Raw genomic sequence first — 24,123 nt, 5'->3', positions numbered from 1 at the left:
ATTTATAAAAGATATAATTAGTAAAATTGGTGACACTGAAAATCTACTCATGTGATTTTATGTAGTAAAAGAATAACAAATAAATTATATATAAAAAAAATTATTGAACAATTATTTTGCTAATAATTTAATAAAAATTGAGGATATTAAGGCAAATGACTGAAATAAATATGTCTACTAATTAAACATTTAAAATACGAGGACAAAATTAGAAATGAATCAAGGACATGTAATAGAAAAGTCTAAGCGGTAGGGTCTAGTTTAGGATAATGTAATTAGGAACCCAGAAAAACCAAAACAATTTAATCTTTAAATTTTTTTTAATTTATTAAATAAGTACTTTCAGGCACATTTCCGAAAGAGTAATACTATTGTGCGAGAGCACTCTCGCAAAAAGTATAAAGAACTTCCGCTTATAAGTCACACGATTCCACCATTCTTTTTTTTTAGGGATTTGGACTCTCGCAAGAAGTTTAACTCCTGCTTAGAAGTCACATGATTCCTATTTTAGGGATTTGGGAGTGAGAATTAATTAAGAAAGAATTTTTTGCAATAAGGAAACAAATAATCCTTTTTTTTATTTTTCTTCTCTCCACGTTTTCTCTCTCTCACTCTTGATTAACACCCTCCCTCTAATTCTGTGTATTGAATTTCAATAAAATCAAAGCTTAAAAATCTATTACCAACTTTAATTTCTCACGTATTTCTCTAACTGCACCCAAAAACTTGGTGTATTAAAGATTGAGTTTTTTGTTTTTTCTAGTCCAAGATTTGATCTTTGATTTGCTTACCACAAGGAATCAATACCAACAATTGACTATCAAAACTCCATGAGCTTGAATCAATTATGTTCAAACTTTAATTGAAAAATCTTTTCTTCAATCCTTGCCACCTTTCCTTGAAGAGCAACCCACCATTTGTCTTTCTGTCAATGAATCTCTCCACCTGCATTCTATCCTTGGTTTCTCTCTCCTATGCCATCAATTCAATTATCGAAGATAGGTGAGACTTTGTTTTCTTGAAGGTTTGATTTTCTCTAAGTTATGAATCAAAAGACTCTTAAACAAATTGAGTCGTTTTCATTATCTCTTGATAACGAAAAAATTACCATGGATATGAATGAGGGGGGATGGTGTTTTAATTGTTTTCTTGAAAAATTATTGTCTAAGAATGCTATTAACACTAAAGGCTTGCATAGGGTTAACCAAGAAAGAGACAGATTGATTGAGGTTGTTAACTAAGAGAGAGAAAGAGATAACATGGAGGGAAGAGAGAGAAAAGTGGATTATTTTTTTTCTTATTGAAAAAGATTCTTTCTTAATTAATTCTCTCTTCCAAATCCCTAAAATATGATTATAAGCGGGAACTCTTTGACTTTTCGGTGAGAGCGCTCTGTGATTGCATTACTCTCTCATAAATTATTCACTGTGGCTTGAAAGATAACTTTTCCTTAATTTAATATTTGATTAGATACCGTTAATGTTTGGACAAATGCATGGTTTGGGATAAACCGCCGGCACTAACGTCCAAAATTTAGCATTTTATGACTATGAATGATTTCTTACTCCAAAATCATAGTATAGTAATTACTTAATTTAGCATTCGATGAGCATGATTTCTTACTCCAAAATCATAATATGGTAATTATGGTAATAAGCAATAAACACGCATTCCCTATTGGAACCATGTAAGTTATGTAACGACACCATATTTGTAAAGCATTCGTTGCCCTGTCCTCCTCTCACTCTCTGTAAAACATTATGCACATGATGATGATACCTACATCACATGACACCATTTCTTCCGCCGAAAATTCCATGGATTCAACAGCCCAACGCCGCCGCCTTAGAGCAATTCAGAACCACCTCATCTACACCGCCGGCACCCAACAACCTCTTCTCCGGACCAACCATACCACTGGCGAGTTCTTTATTGGTACTCTCTCTATGTATGTGTGTATATATATATGGGTGTGTTTATGTATCTTTACGTGAATGATGTTCTATCTAGCTGTAGATGTTTTGTCTATTGATATTGGAGGTCAAGTTGACGATACCGTGTTGCTTTGTAAAGGTTTTGAATTGCTTTGTTTTTACTTGTTTTGGTATCTGAAAAATTAAAACTTTGCATCAATCAAAGCAAACACTTCTATTAAAATTTTATTATTAACACAAGATCAGGAATCTTTAAGATGAAGTGTTGATGACAGTTCCAGAATTCTAATTGTTGCTTTTGGAGATATAGATTTTATTGGTTCGAAAATTGGATTGTGTGTATTTGACTAAAAGGGACCCAAAAAAAAAAAAAAAAAAAAAAAAAAAAAAAAAATTCTGTAGAACATTTTGGCACCAATGAGAAGGCTAATGTTATTGAAGAGAAATGTGAATGTAAACCTACAAGAAAAAGGGGGAAAAAAAAGTGGAATCACGTCATATATTTTATTTTATTTTTTGGAATGGAGTCTGAGTTTCTTCAACGTGGAGATGTCGATATAGAAAGAAACAAGAGGAGATGTGGGGTTTTAGAAGTCCCACATTTTTCGTATTTGGATAGGTCATTTTCACCCACTGAAAAGTGCTTATCGAGAGAAAGAACCTAACAACTTCAACTATCTCTCTTTATGTTATGGTATTGAAGAACTGATTAACAAAAAGAATGGACAAAAAGACATTAATTATTCCTTGTTCTTCCTACACAGTGGTTGGGAGTAAAAGACTGGAAGGAATTGCTTTATTGGTATCTGAGTTTTGCTGGTAATTGTTACAAGGGAATTGCTTCATTTGAATTTCTTGATAGCTGGCACATTGTGCTGGAACTTGGAACACTGAAAAGTTGAACTTTAGAATTGGGGTTTGGGTTTTTATTCAAATTCATTTCATATTTTGTTTGGTTGATTTGAACATGAATTGGCTAAATATTTTAAGAATATGTTTTTTATGCTATCAATACCCTTGGGAGTTATGACACTTAAATTCTCAAAAATTGCAAGAGAGGATGTTCAAACTATTGGTTGAAGTACTTTCCAAGGGGGATTGTGGAATTTATATGGAATGTAATTTCCAAGGGGGATTGTAGAATGTATTTATAAATTATAGAGAAACTAGTCTAGAGATGTGTGCTAATGTCTATTTGTGAGAAGATCGGGATGTAGTATATACCTCTCAGTTGCCAATTGCTGTCGCTAATCATTGTGATTCCATTAGTCTTAATTGACTAGTCAATTCTAGTTTTCTAACTGGTCCACTTTTGTCTTAGTGGCTTTAGATTTTAACTCCCAAGCCCTAGGTCAAGGTTTCGAGACGGGTAGAAAGAGAAGAACGGAAAAACAAATCTAGTTTTCTAGGCTGGTTCTTTTAACTGTTTATCATCACCATTTTCATCATTTTTCTTTCACGTATTAATGTTGTCAATGCTGGCCTGGAATTCTAAGCAGAGCAAGGGTACAGTGTTGTGCTTCCAGAGAAATTGCGGACAGGGAAGTGGAATGTACACAGGTTGGAATTATCTGTTTAATTTTTATTAACTCAGCATCACCCCGAGGCAGTTGCTAATATACGATTATTTTCATGTCAGATCTGCACGCACTCCTTTGAAGCTTTTAAGTGGATTCCCCGATCATCCTGAAATTGGTACCTTGCATGATAATTTTGTGTAAGCATCCCTCCGTTACTTGGTTGAAAACGCGCCTTAACTCTGTTTTTACTACTGATATGTTTTGTGTCCATATTTTGCCACCTCTGTGCTAATTTCATTCAGAAGAATTCACCAAGTTATTTCCTCTTAATTTTGTAAACGTAGGCACTCAGTTGAGACTTTTCGAGATTATAAATATTTGGGTACTCGAGTTCGTTTAGATGGAACAGTTGGAGAGTAAGTTAGCATTCAAATTAAACTTGCAATTCATATTTGAAGCTCCCTTATTCATTTGAATTTACTTCTACACTTTAAGGTACAAATGGATGACATATGGCGAAGCAGGTACTGCTCGATCAGAAGTTGGTTCTGGTCTAGTGTTTCATGGGATACCAAAGGCAAGTTCTTGAATATCATTGCACTCTTTTTGATTCGACCATCAGGTTATTTGAATTTTGTGTGGTTTTCTGTAGATGCCTGCTTTGATGAGGACATTCAATTATACTTCCTGCATCTTTTGTCTACTATACATCTGATTACCCATTTGGTTGATGTCACTACAGGGAGCTTGTGTTGGATTGTATTTTATCAACAGACCAGAATGGCTAATAGTCGATCATGCGTGCTCTGCATATTCATATATATCAGTTCCTTTATATGACACCCTTGGTTTGTCATTGATTGTTCAGTAAAACAATCTTTGTTCAACTTGGCCAGACCCTTCTGTTGTTAATATCATTCCTTGTTTGCTTTGCAGGTCCAGATGCTGTAAAATATATTGTGAATCATGCTGTTGTACAAGCTATATTTTGTGTGCCGCAGACATTGAATACTGTGAGTTTGCTATATGTTCTGTTGATAAAGCTGTTCGTGTCAGGAGAAGATAGTCTTTATTGTTGAAATTTGTTTGTAGTCAAATTCTCTAAAGGATGGGAATTTAGCTGTAAAATATTCATGCAGTTACTACCTTTCTACCAAAGAAATGTGACAAATTCAGAACTTTGTGTGGAATTTTGGCATATAGTTTATATTAATCTTGTAATGTCCAATATTTAGAAAATTATAGTGGATTTTGAATTTTTTTGAAATCCGGAATATGGATGTGATTTTCGATCACTATTAGATTTCTATAGATATAACTAATGGTTGGAAGATACATCTGAGAACTTAATTTGGCAAACCTTTCTTTATTTTAGTGTCATGGTGCACTTGTCTTATTCTCTCACTTGGAATTTGCAGCTGCTGAGCTTCTTGTCTGAGATTCCTTCTCTACGTTTAATAGTGGTATGTCAAGTGAATTGCACAAATTAAAACTGACCCTGATACTGGTTCGTCAGTTTTCCCTAAAGTTGCTTTAATCTGCTTTACTATTGCATAGGTGGTTGGAGGGGTAGATAGTCAAATGCCATCACTTCCATCAACAACAGGAGTTGAGGTTGTAACATATTCAGAACTACTTAGTCAGGTGATTACATGTTCTTCCCTTTAAAAGTTCCATTAGAGTTTTTTGGTGCCAATGCTCTCGTGATGGTTCATAGTAATAAAAGCTGGTCACCTTTGAAGAATGCCGGGACGGAGGTATCTTGGGCCCGGGCCCAACGTGGCTCGTCATACACACACACACACACTTTATTATGTGCAATCACCCCCCCTCCTAAAATTTTCTATTTCTAAAGTTGTCCCTTGGGCTCAATATGACTCTTCAATATATATATATAAATTATTTATTTACTTTGTGTATGTAATTTTTTTAATTTTAAAAAAATGTCCCTATAAAATTCTCCTTGTCTAAGAATTTCTGTAACTCTTTCTTTCTTTTTTCTTTTAATTTTTTGTTTTTTTTTTCAAGTTTCTTTGATCCCTTCAAAAAATTTGCATTCACTTTATTCAATAAAACCCTAATTTTCTTCTTCAAAGCTTTCATTTTTTTTTTTTTTTTTTTCCTCTTCTTAATTTTTTTTTTCTATTCTTTATTATTTTATTCTTGCACTCATATTTGATCTTCGCTGCTTTTTTATTAGAGCATCTTTAAGAACAGAGTGGTGCTGTAAGGATTATTACATGGAATTACAAATCATGATACTGAAGTTAAGAGATCATGCATGTCCTAGAAAGTTGCATGGTACATTTGTGCATAACTGTTCTGTTTTCAGTACCTAATCTTGGTGGCTTCTTCCATATTTGTTGTTTTCTATATAATAAAATTCTGTTAATGCTTTAGGACTAGAGTGGCACTTCAATTTTTTGAAAACCGAATACTTTTTTTTTTTTGGAAAATAAAGCTACTTGAAAACTGAATACTTGTTAAGCCTTTCATGATGTATTTTATCTGAAGAGCTGACCTTCTCATATCTGGCTTCCTGAATTTCGCTTACTTTCTAAATATCAATGAAGTTGCTGGTTGTTAAGCATATGTAGACTATACGTTAGAGTTTGTGCAGAGGAGATGGTACACAGATATGGTGTGGGGTCTGGGAGAATGGTACTGGATGTGGCCGAGGCAATTTGAGAGAGAGAGAGAGAGACGGACCGCCGGGGGGGGGGGGGGGGGGGGGAAGAAATGGCAGTAGAGGGTTGGAGGGTGTGGATTCCAAACTCAAATTAGTGCTTGAGTTTGTTGGAAGATTAATCTAGACTTGTCTAGATTCATCTATGAAGACCAACTGATACTTGAGAAGGTGCAAAGAATCTCATAATAATTGCTAGTACATGGATCATTTTGGTGTTGTTCGGCTCCAAAAAACTGGGGTCCTTTCCAATTAGGAAAGGAGGGTGAACGTCGAGCGTGCCAGGAACTGCTGTCGTTCCAAAGTGGATATCTGAACAACTATCCAGTAAGAAATTGTAGGATTAGGCGATTGAATGAAGGACTGGAATTACCACCTTCAAGGGTTCTTTTTGCCTTGAAAAAGGACTTTCGGACTGAACTATGGCTAGTGAAAAGGAAAGCTGTATTGAAAGTGCAGGACTTCGAAGTAAAGTGCTGGAAAGTAGGAATAGTAAGTGCGGGACTTAAATTAAACATATTGAAATTGCATTACATGAATGTAAAGATACATGAATGTAAAGAAATTGAAGTGTTGTTGGTTGTGTGTGTTGAACAGAGTTTGCAAGTGAAGCATAAGTGCTTTATTTATAGAGCTTTCCATGCATGTAGCGGCTTAATGTGGCAGCTTCAGCAGCTTCCACGTGGCCAAATCTCGGACTGCCATGTGTCCCATGATCTTTCAACCTTCTCTAAATGTTGCTAAGTGTAAAACCATATTCTCTCATGACTTATAACTGATAGATGGTGGACTTGGTGGTTGAATACATGCTTACAAGCCTTCTCCCACGTTCTGGAACTACCCAGATGGAAAGGCAGCAGTTACAGCAGCAGTTGAGAACTTCTATCTAGAAGGTCCAGATCTTGCCACGTGTCCCATGTGTTCCTTAGTCTTCTCATAGTGTTGACACATGTAAGAACATGTTCTCCCATGATTTATAACTGATAGATAGTGGACTTTGGCGGTTGAATGCATGTTTGTAGGCCTTATCCCACATTTTGTAACTGCCCAGATGGAAAGGCAGCAATTCTAGCAGTTGAGAAATTCTATCTGGAAGGTCCAGATAATGCCACGTGTCCCATATTTTCCTCATATTTCTTTGGTAAATGCATCATATTTTTAACCCATTTTGCTGATTTTTAGCAACCTCTTCACCTAAATAAGGTAAGTGGTTGCCTTATTCTTGGAGTGACTCCTACAAACTAAGAGATATTATAGGAGTGGGGAAGTTATCATTCTTGATGACTAGGTCAAAGGTACACATGGCTTTCCAGATGTTTGTCATGTGTCCCTTTGGAAAGTTCACGTCTTTCCAACTGCAGATCTTGTACCAAATGGCTTTATTTGATGAAACCAGATGTTGCTTCATGATTGCGCTTTTACATATTACCTTTCCAATGGGATTAACTACGACAAACCTTTCCAGCCGGAAAATATATATGGTGTAAACATATGTCCCCCAAATTCCATGCCTTGTGGAGTACTCGATCACAAGGCGTGGGATTTAAATTCCGCCATTATGAAGAAGAAGAAAAAGAAATTGAAGAAGAAGAAGTGGAAGTGGAAGTATTGAAAGAAGGAGGGGATATTTTGTATAAAGTAAAGGGATAAGAAAAAGTTTCTGAAATATTTTCAGTATGGCTGGACTTAGCTTGGAATTGCTAACATTCAAATGTATGTATAAGCAAGATGAGTAATTTCCAATATGAATAAAACCTGGACCATGTAATGTAGCCTCTTCTCAATGAAATGCTCCATATTTAGGAAATCAGCTGATCTTAGAAATTTAGCTAAGTCTGCTTCATAACTTTAGCCAATATACTTTTCCAAGTACTTAGCTTTTCCTTCTTGGAATGGTCGAAGTATGGCCTTTCCAATTTTCCGGTTTACTTGGAAAAGAAGATACCAGCCATTTTACTTGGCCAGTTGAATGATTGTGGATTTCCAGTTTTCATAGATGGAAGGGTGATACTCTTTCAAGTATACCCCATTCACAGGATGCTTGTGGGATCATCCTCCATCAATCAAAATGTAATGTGGCGCCAAAAGCTGAACCCTCTTGTCCACATTGGTACTAGGCTCCTGCAAGAATTGGATAATTAGTGTTCTCCAATATTCCAAGTCTAATCCATCTATATCAACATTGAAAATCTCCCATGTCTTCTTGGCAGGTTTGATTATTTCTGGCTCGTCAACTTGGAAATGACGTGCCATCTCATGCCGTGACTCTATAGAAGGGAGAGTCCTTCTTTTGATTGTGATCATGGTCTCTTCTACGCCCAGTGGGACTTTCACTCGAGAGGCTAGTTGTGCTAGATCATCAGCCTCCGTGTTCAAATGTCTTGGCCAATATTTTAGTTGGAAATCATCAAATTGGCAAAGTAATTTCAAGGCCAAAGAATGGAAAGGCCTCAAATGCCAGTTGTAAGTAAATTCACCTGGAAGGCTCCCAAAACAGATCTTTTTGCTGCTGTTGGAACTGTTGGGGATTTCCAAGTCTGTTCTATCTTTTATAGGAGGGTCGTCTGCAGTCAAGGAATTTCCAACCTCTGAAACCAAATCTAATAAATCATCAGGATCTCTAACCCCTCCTTTAGCTGGAAGTTCAGACAAGTTTGATAGCTTAGTAGTCTTCTTTGACCAATTAGACCAACCATGGTCTTTCTCCCATAATTTCCTTCCATCAGCCCTCTTCCTTTGCTTCCTTCGCTTTTGTGTGCGGGTCATATAAGAGTCATCATGAATGGAAAACTTGGGATGATCAAGTCTTCTCCACCCCTCATCTTGCAAGGTAGGAGGTCTAACCATTCTTGGTCGGAGATGTTCACTCCCCCTTCTAACCCATGCCTCCGAGGCCATTTTTGGCCTGGAATGCTTATCACCTTCAGAACCTCTGTCTTGCCATCTACTACTTTCAAACTTTCTGCTAGGACGAGGCCCTGCTTGATAGGAAATTCTATTCCTTTCTATACTCCTTGGAAGGAATTTTGATCTCCTTTCTGCTGCCTTTCTTTTTGGATGGATCCGGCTTTCCTTCTCTGGAATAGTTACAATAACTGTGTTTTCTACCTTTTGGAAAGTCAACCGGGCATGGACCTTCCTTTTTTTTGCCTCGGTCATCATTAGACAGATTCTCCTCTAGAACATTTCTATGACAACCTTCATTCTGAATCTTACACTTGGGGCAACAACCTTGCTGGATTAAGGCTATTTGAGCCTCACGGAGTTGCCTTTCCAACTCGACCACTGTTTTCTCCAAGGACGCTGCGGCTTCAGGACTTTCAAGTTTTCCACTAGCTCTTGAATCTGCCAAGTCCACCTTCTTCTTAGGGTGTTCTGCTGCAAGGGAAGTAACAATTGTGGCAACAACCTTGGGGAAAGGATTTTCATCAACACCCATGACTTCTATTTTTTCTGGAAACTTCAACCTGCCATCTTTAATCGCCTTTTGCACTATGTTACGGAAAATCACACAATTATTAGTGGAATGCCTCCATGAATTGTGAAATTTGCAATACTCTTTCATGGCCATTTCTGAGGCCGATGGCATCTTGTGGCTTGTTGTGAAAATCAGTTGCTTGTCAGCCATGAGCAAATCAAAAATATGCTCGGCTTTAGAGATGTCAAAAGAATAACTCTTGGAGGGGTTTGCTCCCTTCCACTTGGAACCAGAAGCGGCCTGCAAGTTGGCCGTGGCTGACTTTGGTTTTGTCAAGGCCTCACAAGTATAAGCCTTCTTTATGTTGAGCTTGGTACATTTACTTCAAACTCCCCTTCAGTTTTAGTGGTAAACACCTCATAATTAGGATCACGATAGTAAGTGCCCTTGGAAGAGCTCTTCCGGTCTTGTTCCTCACGAAGAAGCTATTCATACTTAGCCACTCTGCCGGCCAAGTCAAACAAATCATGAAATTTTACACCTTCAAACTTCTTGCAAAGTTCAAAATCTAGGCCGTTCACAGCCATCTTCACATATTCTTTTGGCGGCAAAGACAAATTACATTTAAACTTGGCCCGCCTGAATCTGGAAAGGAAACTCATCACAGACTCTCCAGGTAGTTGATGAAGTCTGGAAAGGTCTGCCACAGACACTTCAAGCTCAGCTCTATAAAACTTAGTATGGAATAAATCCTCAAATTGCTACCAACTTTGAATGGAGTTGGCTGGCAAGTTGAAATACCACCTGAAAGCATATCCAGTCAGTGTGTTTGGAAACAAGCGTACTTTCAACCATGGATTGGCTATTGCTTTTCCACATTGGACAGTGAACTTACTGATATGTTCCAAGGTAGACTGTTCGCCCTCTCCATTGAACGTTGCAAACTCTGAAATTCCTTGGAAATTCAACTTTATCAATGAACTCTGGATAGGGCTTTCTGCAAGTTGGCCTTCCACCCCTTCGAGTTAGGCCAAATTCCTGTTAAAAGAATTCTGCAAATTGGCCTCTATCAAGCACCATAGGTTGTAGAAAGTTGTTGTCTGGCCAACCTTGAGGTTGATTGGCCACTTGATGCCCCCCACCTGCCATAAGCAAGGGGTTGGCATCTTCATAGTTGTTCCTGCCACGGTTCCTTCCCCCTTGGTCAAGAAGTGGCTCCCTTGGAAAAGGTTGCCCCCTAACTGCTATAGGAATGACCATGGGTGGCCTTGCTGGAACAGGTGCGGCTGACTGAATGTTCACAGGTGGAACATTCTGTTGTGCTTGAGGGTTGTGATACGGCCATGGTTGGCCAGGCTGATCATGCCAAGTTTGTTGTAGAAATGCCACATGTGGAGGATTCTGAACTTGCTGGATGGTTGGCATGGGCGCAGCTTATGGAACAGTCATCTGTGCCACTGGAGCAGTCACAGGTGCAGCTGGAGTGTAAGTCTGTTCCATTGGAAGGGACTGCACCTGCTGCTGAGTTGGAGGGAACGACCCTGCATGTTGTTGAGAGGAACTTTCTTTAATAAACGTGGCCGGCCTGCTAGCTTGGAAGGCCGACTGTTGAGACCCTTCAGAGTGGTTTGGCCGAGGGGCTAAACCTTGGTTTGAGCTTCTAAGGGTCCGTTCCAACATAGACTTGAACCTTTGAGAGATTCGGTCTACCATTTCTTCTAACTTTCGCTCGTTAGCAAAAGCGGCTTTTGCATGGTCTTGACTAGCCTTAGATTGGTCTTACACAACTATGGCTAAGTCTTGGGCGACTCTAGCTTGGTTTTGCCCAAACCTATCTTGTTGCATTGCCATCATGCGGATGTTGTCCATGATGGGTCCATTTGCCATTGTTTGAGCAAATTTTTCCACCATATCATTTTCATCAGGTGCAAATCGTGAACTTTTCACTGGAAGTTCACTGGCTTGCATCTCTTCTAGTTCGGGAGGGTCTTGGACAGACTTGCCTTGCCTTCTTCCACCGGCCATTAAACAATCTGTTTAGATGTCGCCGGGCGTGCCAATTATGTTCGGCTCCTAAAAACCGGGGTCCTTTCCAATTAGGAAAGGAGGGTGAACGTCGGGCGTGTCAGGAACTGCTGTCGTTCCAAAGTGGATATCCGAACAACTATCCAGTAGGAAATTGTAGGGATCAGGCGATTGAATGAAGGACTGGAATTACCACCTTCAAGGGTTCTTTTTGCTTTGAAAAAGGACTTTCGGACTGAACTATGGCTAGTGGAAAGGAAAGCTGTATTGAAAGTGCAGGACTTCGAAGTAAAGTGCTGAAAAGTAGGAATAGTAAGTGCGGGACTTGAATTAAACATATTGAAATTGCATTACATGAATGTAAAGATACATGAATATAAAGAAATTGAAGTGTTGTTGGTTGTGTGTGTTGAACAGGGTTTGCAAGTGAAGCATAAGTGCTCTATTTATAGAGCTTCCATGCATCTAGCAGCTTGATGTGGCAGCTTCAGCAACTTCCACGTGGCCAAATCTCGGACTGTCATGTGTCCCATGATCTTTCAACTTTCTCTAAATGTTGCCAAGTGTAAAATCATATTCTCCCATGACTTATAACTGATAGATGGTGGACTTGGTGGTTGAATACATGCTTGCAAGCTTTCTCCCACGTTCTGGAACTGCCCAGATGGAAAGGCAGCAGTTACAGTAGCAGTTGAGAACTTCTACCTGAAAGGTCCAGATCTTGCCACGTGTCCCATGTCTTCCTTAGTTTTCTCATAGTGTTGACACATGTAAGAACATGTTCTCCCATGATTTATAACTGATAGATAGTGGACTTTAGCGGTTGAATGCATGTTTGTAGGCCTTATCCCACATTTTGTAACTGCCCAGATGGAAAGGCAGCAGTTCCAGCAGTTGAGAAATTCTATCTGGAAGGTCCAGATCATGCCACGTGTCCCACATTTTTCTCATCTTTCTTTGGTAAATGCATCACGTTTTTAACCAATTTTGCTGATTTTTAGCCATCTCTTCACCTAAATAAGGCAAGTGGTTGCCTTATTCTTATAGTGACTCCTACAAACTAGGAGATATTATAGGAGTGGGGAAGTTATCATTCTTGATGACTAGGTCAAAGGTACACATGGCTTTCCAGATGTTTGTCGCGTGTCCCCTTGGAAAGTTCACGTCTTTCCAATTGCAGATCTTGTACCAAATGGCTTCATTTGATGAAGCCAGATGTTGCTTCATGATTGCGCTTTTACATATCACCTTTCCAATGGGATTGGCCACGACAAACCTTTCCAGCCGGAAAATATATATGGTGTAAACAGGTGTATATGAAATATTTTGGTTCATTGTGTGGTTCATTGCATGTATTAAATTCATGTACTAGAAGTATCCATTTAGTAGTATAAATAGGTGAGTCATGTAAGTGTATTTCAATACAAAAACAATTGAGCAATACAAGATAAAGAATTCAGCTTTATAGACATGAATGTTTTTGAATTGTGTGTTTACTAATTCAGTTGAATATATGTGAGTGTATCCCATTTGTGTTCATTTGCCCTCCAACTCCAACAAAGTGGTATCAGAGCCTTGTTACAAGATCGGCAAAGAAAAATAGCGTCTAACAACATGTTGCAGCCCCAACTTCCCAAGTTTAGTGGGAAGAATTACAACCAGTGGAGTATACAAATGAAAGTGTTGTATAGATCCCAAGATTTATGGGAAATTGTTGAAAACGGTTTTGAAGAACCGGAGAATCAAGCGGGGCTAAGTCAAGCACAACTCAATGAGTTGAAGGAGAATCGAAAGAATGACAGGAAGGCGTTGTTCTTCATTTATCAAGCAGTTGATGAAGTAATTTTTGAAAGAATCTCGACAGCCATTTCAGCAAAGCAAGCGTGTGATACGTTACAGGCCACTTATAAGGGTGAAGATAAAGTTAAAGTGGTGAGATTGCAAGCTTTTCGAGCTGAATTCGATACGATTAAGATGAAAGATTCTGAAAGTGTAGAAGAATATTTTGATCGTATTCTTTCGATCACTAACCAATTGAAGGTGAATGGAGAATATATTCAATATCAAAGAATTGTTGAAAAAATCCTCCGAAGTATGCCCAGAAAATTCGAACTCATCGTTATAACACTTGAAGAGTCAAAAGATTTGTCGACTTTGTCAGTAAATAGCTTGATGGGATTTCCAATCTCATGAGCTTCGATTAAAGAATTTTGATTCAATGCTTCTAGAACAAGCATTTTATGCTCAAACTTCTTTTAGAGAAGGTTCGAGAGGAATAAGAAGTGATCGAGGTGGCCGAGGAAGAGGAAGAAATAGTGAAGGAAGAACTTTTGAGTCTAAGGAAAATGCTAATTTTCCTCCTAATAGAGGAAGATGAATGAATAGAGGTCGAGGCCGAGGTCGAAGCAGAGGACAAGGTAGAGGTCGCGGTGACTCATATCATCTCCAGTGTTTCAATTGTGGAAAATTGGGGCATTTTCAAGCAGATTGTTGGTTCAAAAAGAATGATAACGAAGCAAGTAACAGTTCGACATTCATACACAAGGAGGAAGAAAAGGAAGAAGGAGTTTTCATGTTGGCTTGCAATACACAAGAAGAAGTTTCAGAAAATATATGGTATATCGACAGTGGTTGTAGCAATCACGTTACTGGAGATAGAACGCCTTTGCAAATTTGGATGAATCTATCTAAAGTAAAGTCAAAACTGGTGATAATAAAAGACATTTTGTCAGAGGAAAATGCGACATTCTTGTCAAAAGTAAGAAGGGAGTGCAGAAGATTACTGATGTATATTATGCTCCAGGTCTTAAATACAATCTTTTGAGTATTAGACAGATTCTGAAAAAGGGAAATGATGTACACTTCAACAATGATGTTTGTGTGGTTAAAGGCAAAAATGGTGGGCTGATTACAAAGGTACAAATGAAACAAAACAGAATGTTTCCATTGAAGCTTATGTATGAGAAGATGGTCAGTTTTAGTGCTGTGATGAATGAAGAATCGTGGCTATGGCATCACAGATATGGGCACGTGAATTTCAACTCATTATCCTACATGCGTCAAAAGAACATGGTGAAAGGTTTGCCAAGAATCAATAGAGCAGATGGAGTTTGTGAAGCTTGCATTTTGGGAAAGCATCATCGAGAGCCTTTTCCCATTGGAAAGGCGTGGAGAGCTTCAAAACCACTTGAGTTGGTATATGCAGATTTGTGTGGACCAATGCGAACCATGTCAATAGGAGGTAATCTTACTTTCTGACATTTATAGATGATTATAGCAGGAAAACATGGATTTATTTGCTGAAAGAAAAGAGTGAAGCATTTGAAAGATTTAAAGCATTCAAAGCCCTTGTCGAAAATGATAGTGGCTACAAGATCAAAACCATATGATCTGATCGAGGTGGTGAGTACATTAGTTATAAGAAGTTTTTGATCAAGCATGGTATTCAACATCAGAAAACTGTTCGAGGGACTCCACAACAAAATGGAGTTGCCGAAAGGAAAAAAAGAACCATCATGGAGTTGGCTCGAAATATGTTGACAACAAAGGGGATGCCAAAGATTTTTTGGGGTGAAGCAGTATCATGTGTGGTATATTTACTAAATCGAGCTACAACAAAAGCTGTTTAAGGAATGACTCCTTATGAAGCTTGGAGCGGTTTAAAGCCACGTGTTAATCATCTAAGAATTTTTGGCAGTATTGCTTACTCCCATATTCCAGACGAGAAGAGAGGTAAATTAGATGATAAATCTGAAAAGTGTGTTTTTGTTGGCTATAGTGAAAGCTCAAAGGCATATAGGTTGTATAATCCTACCTCAAAGAAGATAATCATCAGCCGAGATGTGAAGTTCAATGAAAAAGAAGCATGGAAATGGGAAAATACCATTCATGAAAGGAATTCAACTGTTGTGGATATGGAAAGCAAAGAAGAAGATCAAGATGTTCAGCATGTTGAAAACATACCAAATTCTCCAAGCTCAAGTTCATTATCATCAAGTGATGAAGAATCGCCTCCTCCAAAAACAAGAAACATCCGGTAAATTTATGAAGCAGCAAGAAGAATTGATGGGGATGACTTGATAAATTTTGTGATGTTTGCTGATGCAATAAATTTTGAAGACGCCGCAAAAGATAAGAAATGGAAGAAAGCTATGGACCAAGAAATTGATGAAATCAAAAGGAACAAGACATGGGAATTGACCGAGCTTCCAATAGACAAGAAACCACTTAATGTGGAGTGGGTTTACAAAACAAAGCTAAATGAGAAGGGAGAAGTGGACAAGTACAACACAAGACTTGTTGTGAAAGGTTACAAACAAAAACATGGCATTGATTATGAAGAAATTTTTGCTCCGGTGACTCGAATGGAGATAGTTCGATTAATTCTTGCAATAACAGCTCAAAGAGGATGGAAAATACATCAAATGGATGTAAAATCAGCATTTTTAAATGGCTATATCAAAGAAGAAGTTTATGTTGAGCAACCACCAGGTTATGTGAAGAAAGGTGAAGAAGGCAAGGTATGTCATTTGAAGAAGGCCTTATATGGTTTAAAACAAGCTCCAAGGGCTTGGTACAGTCGCATTGATAGTTTTTTCATAAAGAATGGGTTCAGGAGATGTCCTTATGAACATGCTCTCTACACCAAGGAAGACAAAAATGGAAATATTTTAATAGTTTGCTTATATGTTGATGACTTAATTTTCACCAGCAGTTGTAAGAAGATGTGTGATGAGTTCAAGATGTCGATGATGAATGAGTTCAAGATGACAGATATGGGGCTTCTTCATTATTTCCTTGGAATCGAAGTTAAGCAAAAAAATGATAAGATCATAATTTCACAAAAGAAATATGCAAAAGATTTGCTTGCAAAGTTCAAAATTGAGGAAGCCTCGCCAAGTACAACACCCATGGAAGTAGGTTTGAAGTTGAGCAAAAATGATGTGAGTGAAGATTTTGATGCTATTGTCTATAGAAGTCTTGTGGGAAGTCTTATGTACTTAACCGCAACAAGACCAAATTTAATGTTTTCAGTTAGCATGCTAAGCAAGTTCATGGCAGCACCAAAGCAAAGTCATTGGGATGCTGGAAAGAGAATTTTGAGATATATTCGAGGTACAATTGATCATGGAATTCATTACAAGAGAGTTCAAAATTCAACTCTGATCGGATATAGTGATAGTGATTGGGGAGGTAGTGGAGATGATCACAAAAGTACTTCTGGTTATGTCTTTAACATTGGTTCAGGTGCAGTATCTTGGGCATCAAAGAAGCAACCTGTAGTAGCACTTTCAACGACAGAAGCTGAATATATTTCTCTGTCCACAGCTGGTTGCCAAGCACTATGGTTGAAATGGGTATTAGAAGATTTGAAGTATTTTCAGGTGAAAGATACTGTTTTGTTTTGTGATAATAATTCAGCAATTACACTTAGCAAGAATCAAGTTTTTCATGGCAGAAGCAAGCATATTAGAATCAAGTATCACTTCATTAGAGATTTGGTTAAAGATGGAGAAATTGTCACCAAACAGTGCAAAACCGAAGATCAGATTGTAGACATTTTTACAAAAGCATTGAAGTTAAAAAGTTTTATTAAATTGAAGGAGAAACTTGGAGTTGCACAAGTCTAGCTTAAGGGGGGATGTTGGAAGATGAATCTAGACTTGTCTAGATTCATCTATGAAGACCAAGTGATACTTGAGAAGGTGCAAAGAATCTCATAATAATTGCTAGTCCATGGAACATTTTGGTGTATATGAAATATTTTGGTTCATTGTGTGGTTCATTGCATGTATTAAATTCATGTACTAGAAGTATCCATTGAGTAGTATAAATAGGTGAGTCATGTAAGTGTATTTCAACACAAAAACAATTGAGCAATACAAGATAAAGAATTCAGCTTTATAGAAGTGAGTGTTTCTAAATTGAATTGTGTGTTTACTAATTCAGTTGAATATATGTGAGTGTATCCCATTTGTGTTCATTTGCCCACCAACTCCAACAGAGTCAACTGCGCTCTCCTCACTTTCCATGATGGGAAAGACGGTAGAGATAATGACGATTTATAAAACTAGTGCAGACCATATAGCAATCTTGAAGAAAAAATAAATAGTTGGAGGTGCTAACTAGGGGAAACATGACATGCTGCAGAACCAACCAAACTCAACTTATATCTGGAAGACACATGACATCTGCTAAGACTAGGCAAGACACATGTCCTACACGGTTACATATGCAGTTTCCTAGGAACATTAGCATTGCTTCTTTTCCTTGGTAGGTGAGGTTTTCCCTTGTCAATGTCATGCATGTATTGAACATAAGTTGCAGATATCATATGATGCCATATGTATTCATGTTTCTTTTAGAGGTATTGCTTCCAAATCCTATGATATATTTAATGACGATGTGCAAATTTATTTAAAATTTTCTCTACTTTTGTAAGTTCAATTGTTCTCTAAATTTATGGATTGTTTTCTTTAGGGCTGCAAAAGCCTTCAGCCATTCTGCTCACCAAAACCTGATGATGTTGCCACAATTTGCTATACAAGCGGTACAACTGGGACACCAAAGGTGATAATTTAAGTGGTACAACCTGATAATATGGCTTCCTTTTTTTTTAATTTTTTTATTAGTAAGACAACGCACCCAAATCCAAGTGGGGCAAATGATATCTTTCTGATTTTGACGCGAAATTTTTTTTTTTTTTTTTTTAATTGGCTGCTATGGTAAGTGAATGAAGTACGTTCCTTTGTAATTATGGTTAGGGAGCTCTATTGACTCATGGAAACTTGATTGCAAATGTTGCTGGGGTATTCCTTACCGTCAAATTCTATCCATCTGATGTGTGAGTATCAATAATTTAGTCTACCAAAACATATAACACCATTATTGGTGCACCGTGATTTTTTATAGTTATGTTCAATATTTTATTTTTCCTAAATTCTCTCCTATTTTGGCAGTTTCATATCATATCTTCCTTTGGCACACATATATGAACGGGCTAACCAGGTGATGACGGCACATTTTGGAGTCGCAGTTGGATTTTACCAGGGAGTATGATCCTCAACTATACAATTTTTTTCTTTTTCTTTTTCTTTTCTAGTTCCACTTTGTGAAGGGTATTGTTTGAGTAATTACATACAATTATTTAATATATTAGAATTGACGCTCTCCCGCTCCCACTTTATGTGACTTGGATCATGATAAACCTGTACCATCATTATGAGTGTATCATATTGAGTAAATGGTGCACGTCAAATATCACATATTGTCATCAATATTTGTCTCCATCATATATGGAATTTCACAGAGGCCATTGTGGCACATAATTAACTCATAAGACATACCATTTGTTAAATTAGAAATAGCTGAAAGAACTTGGATTTGACGTTGTTATTTTTATAACATTCAGTTGGTATTGGAGTTTAATGCTTATGCTTTCTATAAGAATATCAGCTTGGTTTGACATGCTACATTAGGAGAAAAAGTATCCTGTTAGAATTTTTTATTCTTTGAGCCTTACATGCTCTGTTAACCTTTGTCTGTAGGACAATTTGGAATTAATGGATGATATTGCCGCTCTAAGACCCACTATATTTTGCAGTGTTCCACGCTTGTACAATCGAATATATGCTGGGTAATAATTATTATCCTCAAATTATTCATGTAGTTGCAATTAAAGTTATCAACAATTCAATCAGATGCTTCAATTGCTGCAGTGTCATGAACACTGTAAAGATGTCTGGTGTCCTGAGAGAGAGGCTATTTAATGCTGCCTACAATGCTAAGAAGCAAGCGATATTGAGTGGTAAAGTATTTGATTGACTAGATTGCTATTGCATTTTAGCATATGAGGCACTTTCATGAGATTCTTTGGCGTATGCTGATTTAGCTAATCAACTGAACTGATATGTGCTTAAAAGTTCCTATATCTTGATTTTGACTAGTATGTGTTACATTTTTTAAGTTTCTATTATTAGTATATTTAATATGTATTTCTATGATACATGTGCCTTTGCTAAGATTTGTTCCTTATGTTTTGACTTGTGCTTAGGCTCCAGGAGATCTTAGTGCCTTAGTGAACCTTCAGCCTTTATAAGTAAGCTCCAAAGTATGATCAAGTTATTTGTGCCCATACAAAAACTTCTTCTTCTTCTTCTTGTGTGGGCTTCCCTTTTTTTTTTTTTTTTCATATAAAAAAAAACTTGTTTCTATTTTTTTCAATAAAAGAAAACTTGATTTTGTATTATTGAATTTGTTAAATGGATAACACAATTACGTGTAGAATACTTCTTGTAAATTGAATTGTTATAAACTTTTGGAGACAAAACTCTATCCACCTGTGTTGCTTATCCTTTTGTGTTTATGTGTTGAATAAGATAATTGTTCATTTGTTCATCTAGTTACAGTTCCAAATCTGATTCAGCACCCTTTTTTAGCGGTGTCCTTTTCTGAATTATTCTGATCTGCCTGTTTCTTTAATCTAAACAAGAGGAAAAGAAAAATGAAAACTTGTGATGAGTTTCTGCTGTTTCTTAGATTTAGAGGTTCAGTTACATGTTATTGCATGTTTCAGGCAAGAATCCATCTCCAATGTGGGACAGACTGGTGTTCAATAAAATAAAGGAAAAGCTTGGAGGCCGAGTTCGTTATTTGATTTCAGGTGCCTCACCCTTGTCTCCTGATGTCATGGACTTCTTGAGGGTGTAAGTTTATGGGTTCTCTTGGCATGAATGTCCACCTATATATTGAATTATTGTTTTTATGACTAGTTTTTTCACTTGTTGAAAAAAATAACTAGTTCTTTTTTCTTTTCTTTTTAATCAATTTGCTAATAACTTGAGATTACTTCACAGGTGCTTTGGTTGTCAAGTTGTAGAAGGATACGGAATGACTGAGGCCTCTTGTGTTATAAGCGTTATGGATCAGGGTGACAACCTATCTGGTCATGTTGGCTCTCCTAATCCTGCTTGCGGTATGTTATTCACTTGATTGTAAGAAAAAATTATTGATTACCTGGTTAAGCTGTTTCAGATTCGCAGTTTGTAATGAGCATTTTCAAATAGATGCCACTTTGTGCTGAATTGTGTCGGCATAGTTTTACATAACCATTTTTTGTTTGTTTTCATGTATCACCAACCAGCTGAATAGTCTGATTCTCCCCATCCCCCATCCCAATTATTCTCTTAACTAATGAATATATATTGAGGAAGGCTAATGTGCATTCATGGATATGGGGTGTAGATAGAATTATTTATGAATTAAATGCATACATGGATCTTTAATTTTTCTCTTCCTTGTCTTTCTGTTGTCGTGGTGGTGGTTTTGTATTGTTTACATCTGTCCTACATTCATGGATGTGGTTATACCCATCTTTTTCTTCTTCGGTCATTTCTTTTATTACATGGACTCTTCTAAATGCATGAAGTGCTCATCTTGAACACACAACACCAGGATATAGCTCATACGGGTTTGTGATGTGTTTCCAACATGCCTAGTTGGACTGCACCTAGAAAGCATATTTGATAATTCAAGCACTACAGAAATGCACATAGAACTCTCTTCTTGTGTTCCATATGTCGCATTATTACTTCAAAATGAGTGTGTGCTGACTCACTCTATGTTGAATTGGAGCACTATTACATCTTAAAAAATAAAATAAGAAAATTTTAAAATATGAATATTTAGCAATGACCTAGTGTCTCATGTTTGGGGATATGACGATTTTAGACTAACACCCACCAACACACACACCTAAGTCCATGTAACATACGTAAGCCGTAAGCATTGTACTGAATTTATGGAGTATTATAGGCAACTTGATTTCTTCAAGTCTTTATCCTATAAAGAAGCCATTACATGGTGCTTGTTCCACCCACACGAGGTATCAAGAAGGAAAGATTGGAGATAGACCTAACTTTTGGTTTTATTTTGCACATGATGACTGCTTCTACACTTGAACCCGTGTTAGCACACTTGAAAACTTGAGCTTTTATCATTGCATCAAGCAATAACCCCTAAACACATCAAGTGAATGGATTGAATTTATGCATTGAAAGTATTAACTGGTAAGTAACTAATTTATTTGTGAAGATGATTATGAGTTGACAAAAAGGGGTTTCTTAATGCAAGATTCATATTCTCTTCATAACATTTTTTGCACTTATGTTACTTGTTTTTTCATTATATTTTTTTTGAAAAATTCTACTCACTCTGGGTTATTTTTATTTTCTACTTTTCCTGTTTCAGAGATAAAGCTTGTAGATGTTCCGGAAATGAACTACACGTCTGAGGATCAGCCCTATCCACGGGGAGAAATCTGTGTAAGGGGCCCTACTGTATTCCAAGGTTACCATAAAGACGAAGTGCAGACGTACTCACCTTCGCTTTCTGTTTCACGTCCTAAATTATAATTTGAATATGTTGAATTTGTCAAAGTTGAAAACGTCTAATGGCCTAAGAAAATTGGGCAGGAGAGAAGTTATTGATGAAGATGGATGGCTTCATACAGGAGACATAGGTTTGTGGTTCTCTGGAGGTCGCCTAAAAATAATTGATAGGTAAGATCTATTGATGAGATTCATAATGGCATGCCTCTTACCTCATTTGTTGGCATGGATGTGGTAAAATGGATTCTAGTGATCTAGTCTGCATATGCAGGCTGTCCACTTTTGTCAAAGGCTATGTATTTGTAGTATATTCTCACGTCTGCCTTTTGTTTTGAGTCTGAATCACAATACTTGCCTTAATACCATATGAATGGGTCGGCCACATGATTTTTCTTTTTCCATTTTTGTTTTTCACACAACATTCTTTTCTACTACTGTTACTTATGCAAAAGCATCCATGTCATCCTACATTAATTGAGTTTGGAACATGTTAACTACAGTTTTAGGAGTGTAAGCAAAAAGTTTTTACTTGAGCATTGTACTCAGTTGTGTAATATTATTACAGGAAGAAGAACATTTTTAAGTTGGCACAGGGAGAGTATATAGCTCCAGAGAAAATCGAGAATGTATATGCTAAATGCAAGTTTATTGCACAGTGCTTTATATATGGTAAGAACAAAAGTCTCTGTGTGTGTGGGTGTGTGTGTGACTGCTGATTTATTTTTGCTTGTAGGTGACAGCCTGAACTCTTCCTTGGTTGCTGTTGTCTCGGTCGACCAGGATGTGTTGAAAGCTTGGGCTTCAACTGAAGGCATCAAGGTGATTTCTTCACTTAGTCTAGCAAACATGACATTGATATTCATCATAGTTGTGAAGTTACTTTTTAAAATTATTCAAAAATTGATTACAAGTGCACGACTGTGACAGCCAAAGTTCAAATCACCTTTTTTGCCATATTTTTGTACTAAAATGTTTCCCTGTAGGCATAATCATGTTGAAAAATAAAGTTCAGAAAGGAATTTGTTTGTTTTGAATATACAAGTCTTCCAATATTCCTACTAATCCGACCATTTAACTTGTGAAATTAAAATTTGTGACTACGGAAATTTTGATGTAGAAAGGATATAAATTGTTCATCAGGAAGCCCAAACAAGTATTTTCAATCTGGATACCTTGAACTTGATTATCTCATCCAATGTACCAAACTGTCTTCCAAAAACAAAAGATGGCTGATTCTTTATTATTTTTGTGGTCACAACATATTATTGTGATGTATGGTAGTGTCTTGGCGTGCATTTTTGTCTTAGTATTTCATGGAATTATACACGCAACTGCAGTATGAAGATCTAGGACAACTGCGCAGTGATGCAAGAGCTAGGGCTGCTGTCTTGACTGACATGGACGTCATTGGAAGGGAAGCTCAGGTGTTCTATGTCACTGACAAACGCGTATTCTTTTCTTTTGCTTTACATATTCATATGGGTATACTTCACTGCAGTTGAGGGGTTTTGAATTTGCAAAAGCTGTAACTTTGGTTGTCGAACCATTTACATTGGAGAATGGTCTGCTCACTCCAACATTTAAGGCAAGTGAAAAATCTGGGAGCAAAATATTACTGCTGTAGATGAACTGAGAATGACAGACTCAACTGTGTTTTGTTCTTTTCTTTCAGATCAAGAGACCTCAAGCAAAGGCATATTTTGCCAAAGAAATTGCTGACATGTATGCGGAACTTTCGACTTCTGATCCCTCTCCCAAGAGCATGTTGTGAAATACAGCCTCAAATACAGAGGATGATCCGGCATTTCCATTTTTTATTTTTAAGCAGTGTCCAACTCGAAAAACTTACCAATTACAACATTTCACGAACTACTGTTTGATATTGTAGCCAACATCACTGAGTAACATTTGAGCATTGTAGCCATATTTGAGTTTAGTTTATATCCCTTGATATTCAGGCCATTTAAGTGCATATATATATATATTTGGAGAATCAATATTGAGTTTAAGGCTGTGTACATGTGTAAGAGCATCCGGGGCGCATGTACTTGTAGAGAGATAGTGTGTCAGTATAGAGAGAGAGGGGGGCGGTATGCACAACAAATGGAGTGTCTTTTTGTGGGCCCCACAAACACTAATCCATTGGGTTCTC

The 24,123-nt window shown here is 37.3% G+C and overlaps 1 protein-coding gene across 1 annotated transcript; it reads left to right on the top strand.

Moving 5' to 3' along the window:
* Window positions 1–1,802: 1,802 nt before the first annotated feature.
* LOC132275139 (long chain acyl-CoA synthetase 6, peroxisomal) lies at window positions 1,803–23,933 on the top strand. The gene is made up of 23 exons (XM_059776545.1): window positions 1,803–1,935; window positions 3,434–3,494; window positions 3,574–3,651; window positions 3,799–3,870; window positions 3,950–4,031; window positions 4,197–4,302; window positions 4,391–4,467; window positions 4,873–4,917; window positions 5,012–5,098; window positions 18,064–18,153; window positions 18,348–18,427; window positions 18,543–18,636; window positions 19,131–19,219; window positions 19,302–19,390; window positions 20,159–20,288; window positions 20,439–20,557; window positions 21,832–21,955; window positions 22,056–22,142; window positions 22,537–22,640; window positions 22,705–22,790; window positions 23,309–23,395; window positions 23,470–23,556; window positions 23,644–23,933. Exons 1-23 carry the CDS (start codon window positions 1,818–1,820, stop codon window positions 23,740–23,742), a joined length of 2,091 nt encoding a protein of 696 aa, XP_059632528.1. The 5' UTR covers window positions 1,803–1,817; the 3' UTR covers window positions 23,743–23,933.
* The last annotated feature ends 190 nt before the right edge of the window (window positions 23,934–24,123 follow it).

Source organism: Cornus florida, unplaced genomic scaffold (assembly GCF_030987335.1).
Source record: "Cornus florida cultivar Cherokee Brave unplaced genomic scaffold, ASM3098733v1 CherokeeBrave_3.0.0_Hap2_Chr09, whole genome shotgun sequence".
Taxonomy (NCBI): domain Eukaryota; kingdom Viridiplantae; phylum Streptophyta; class Magnoliopsida; order Cornales; family Cornaceae; genus Cornus; species Cornus florida.
This window is presented reverse-complemented; position numbering and strand designations above follow the sequence as displayed.

Coding starts and splice junctions, on each gene's coding strand:
- LOC132275139 (XM_059776545.1), top strand. CDS start 1,818: ATGGATTCAACAGCCCAACGCCGCCGCCTTAGAGCAATTCAGAACCAC. Junction 21,956..22,055: donor CATAAAGACGAAGTGCAGAC/GTACTCACCTTC, acceptor AAAATTGGGCAG/GAGAGAAGTTATTGATGAAG. Junction 22,143..22,536: donor CGCCTAAAAATAATTGATAG/GTAAGATCTATT, acceptor ATATTATTACAG/GAAGAAGAACATTTTTAAGT.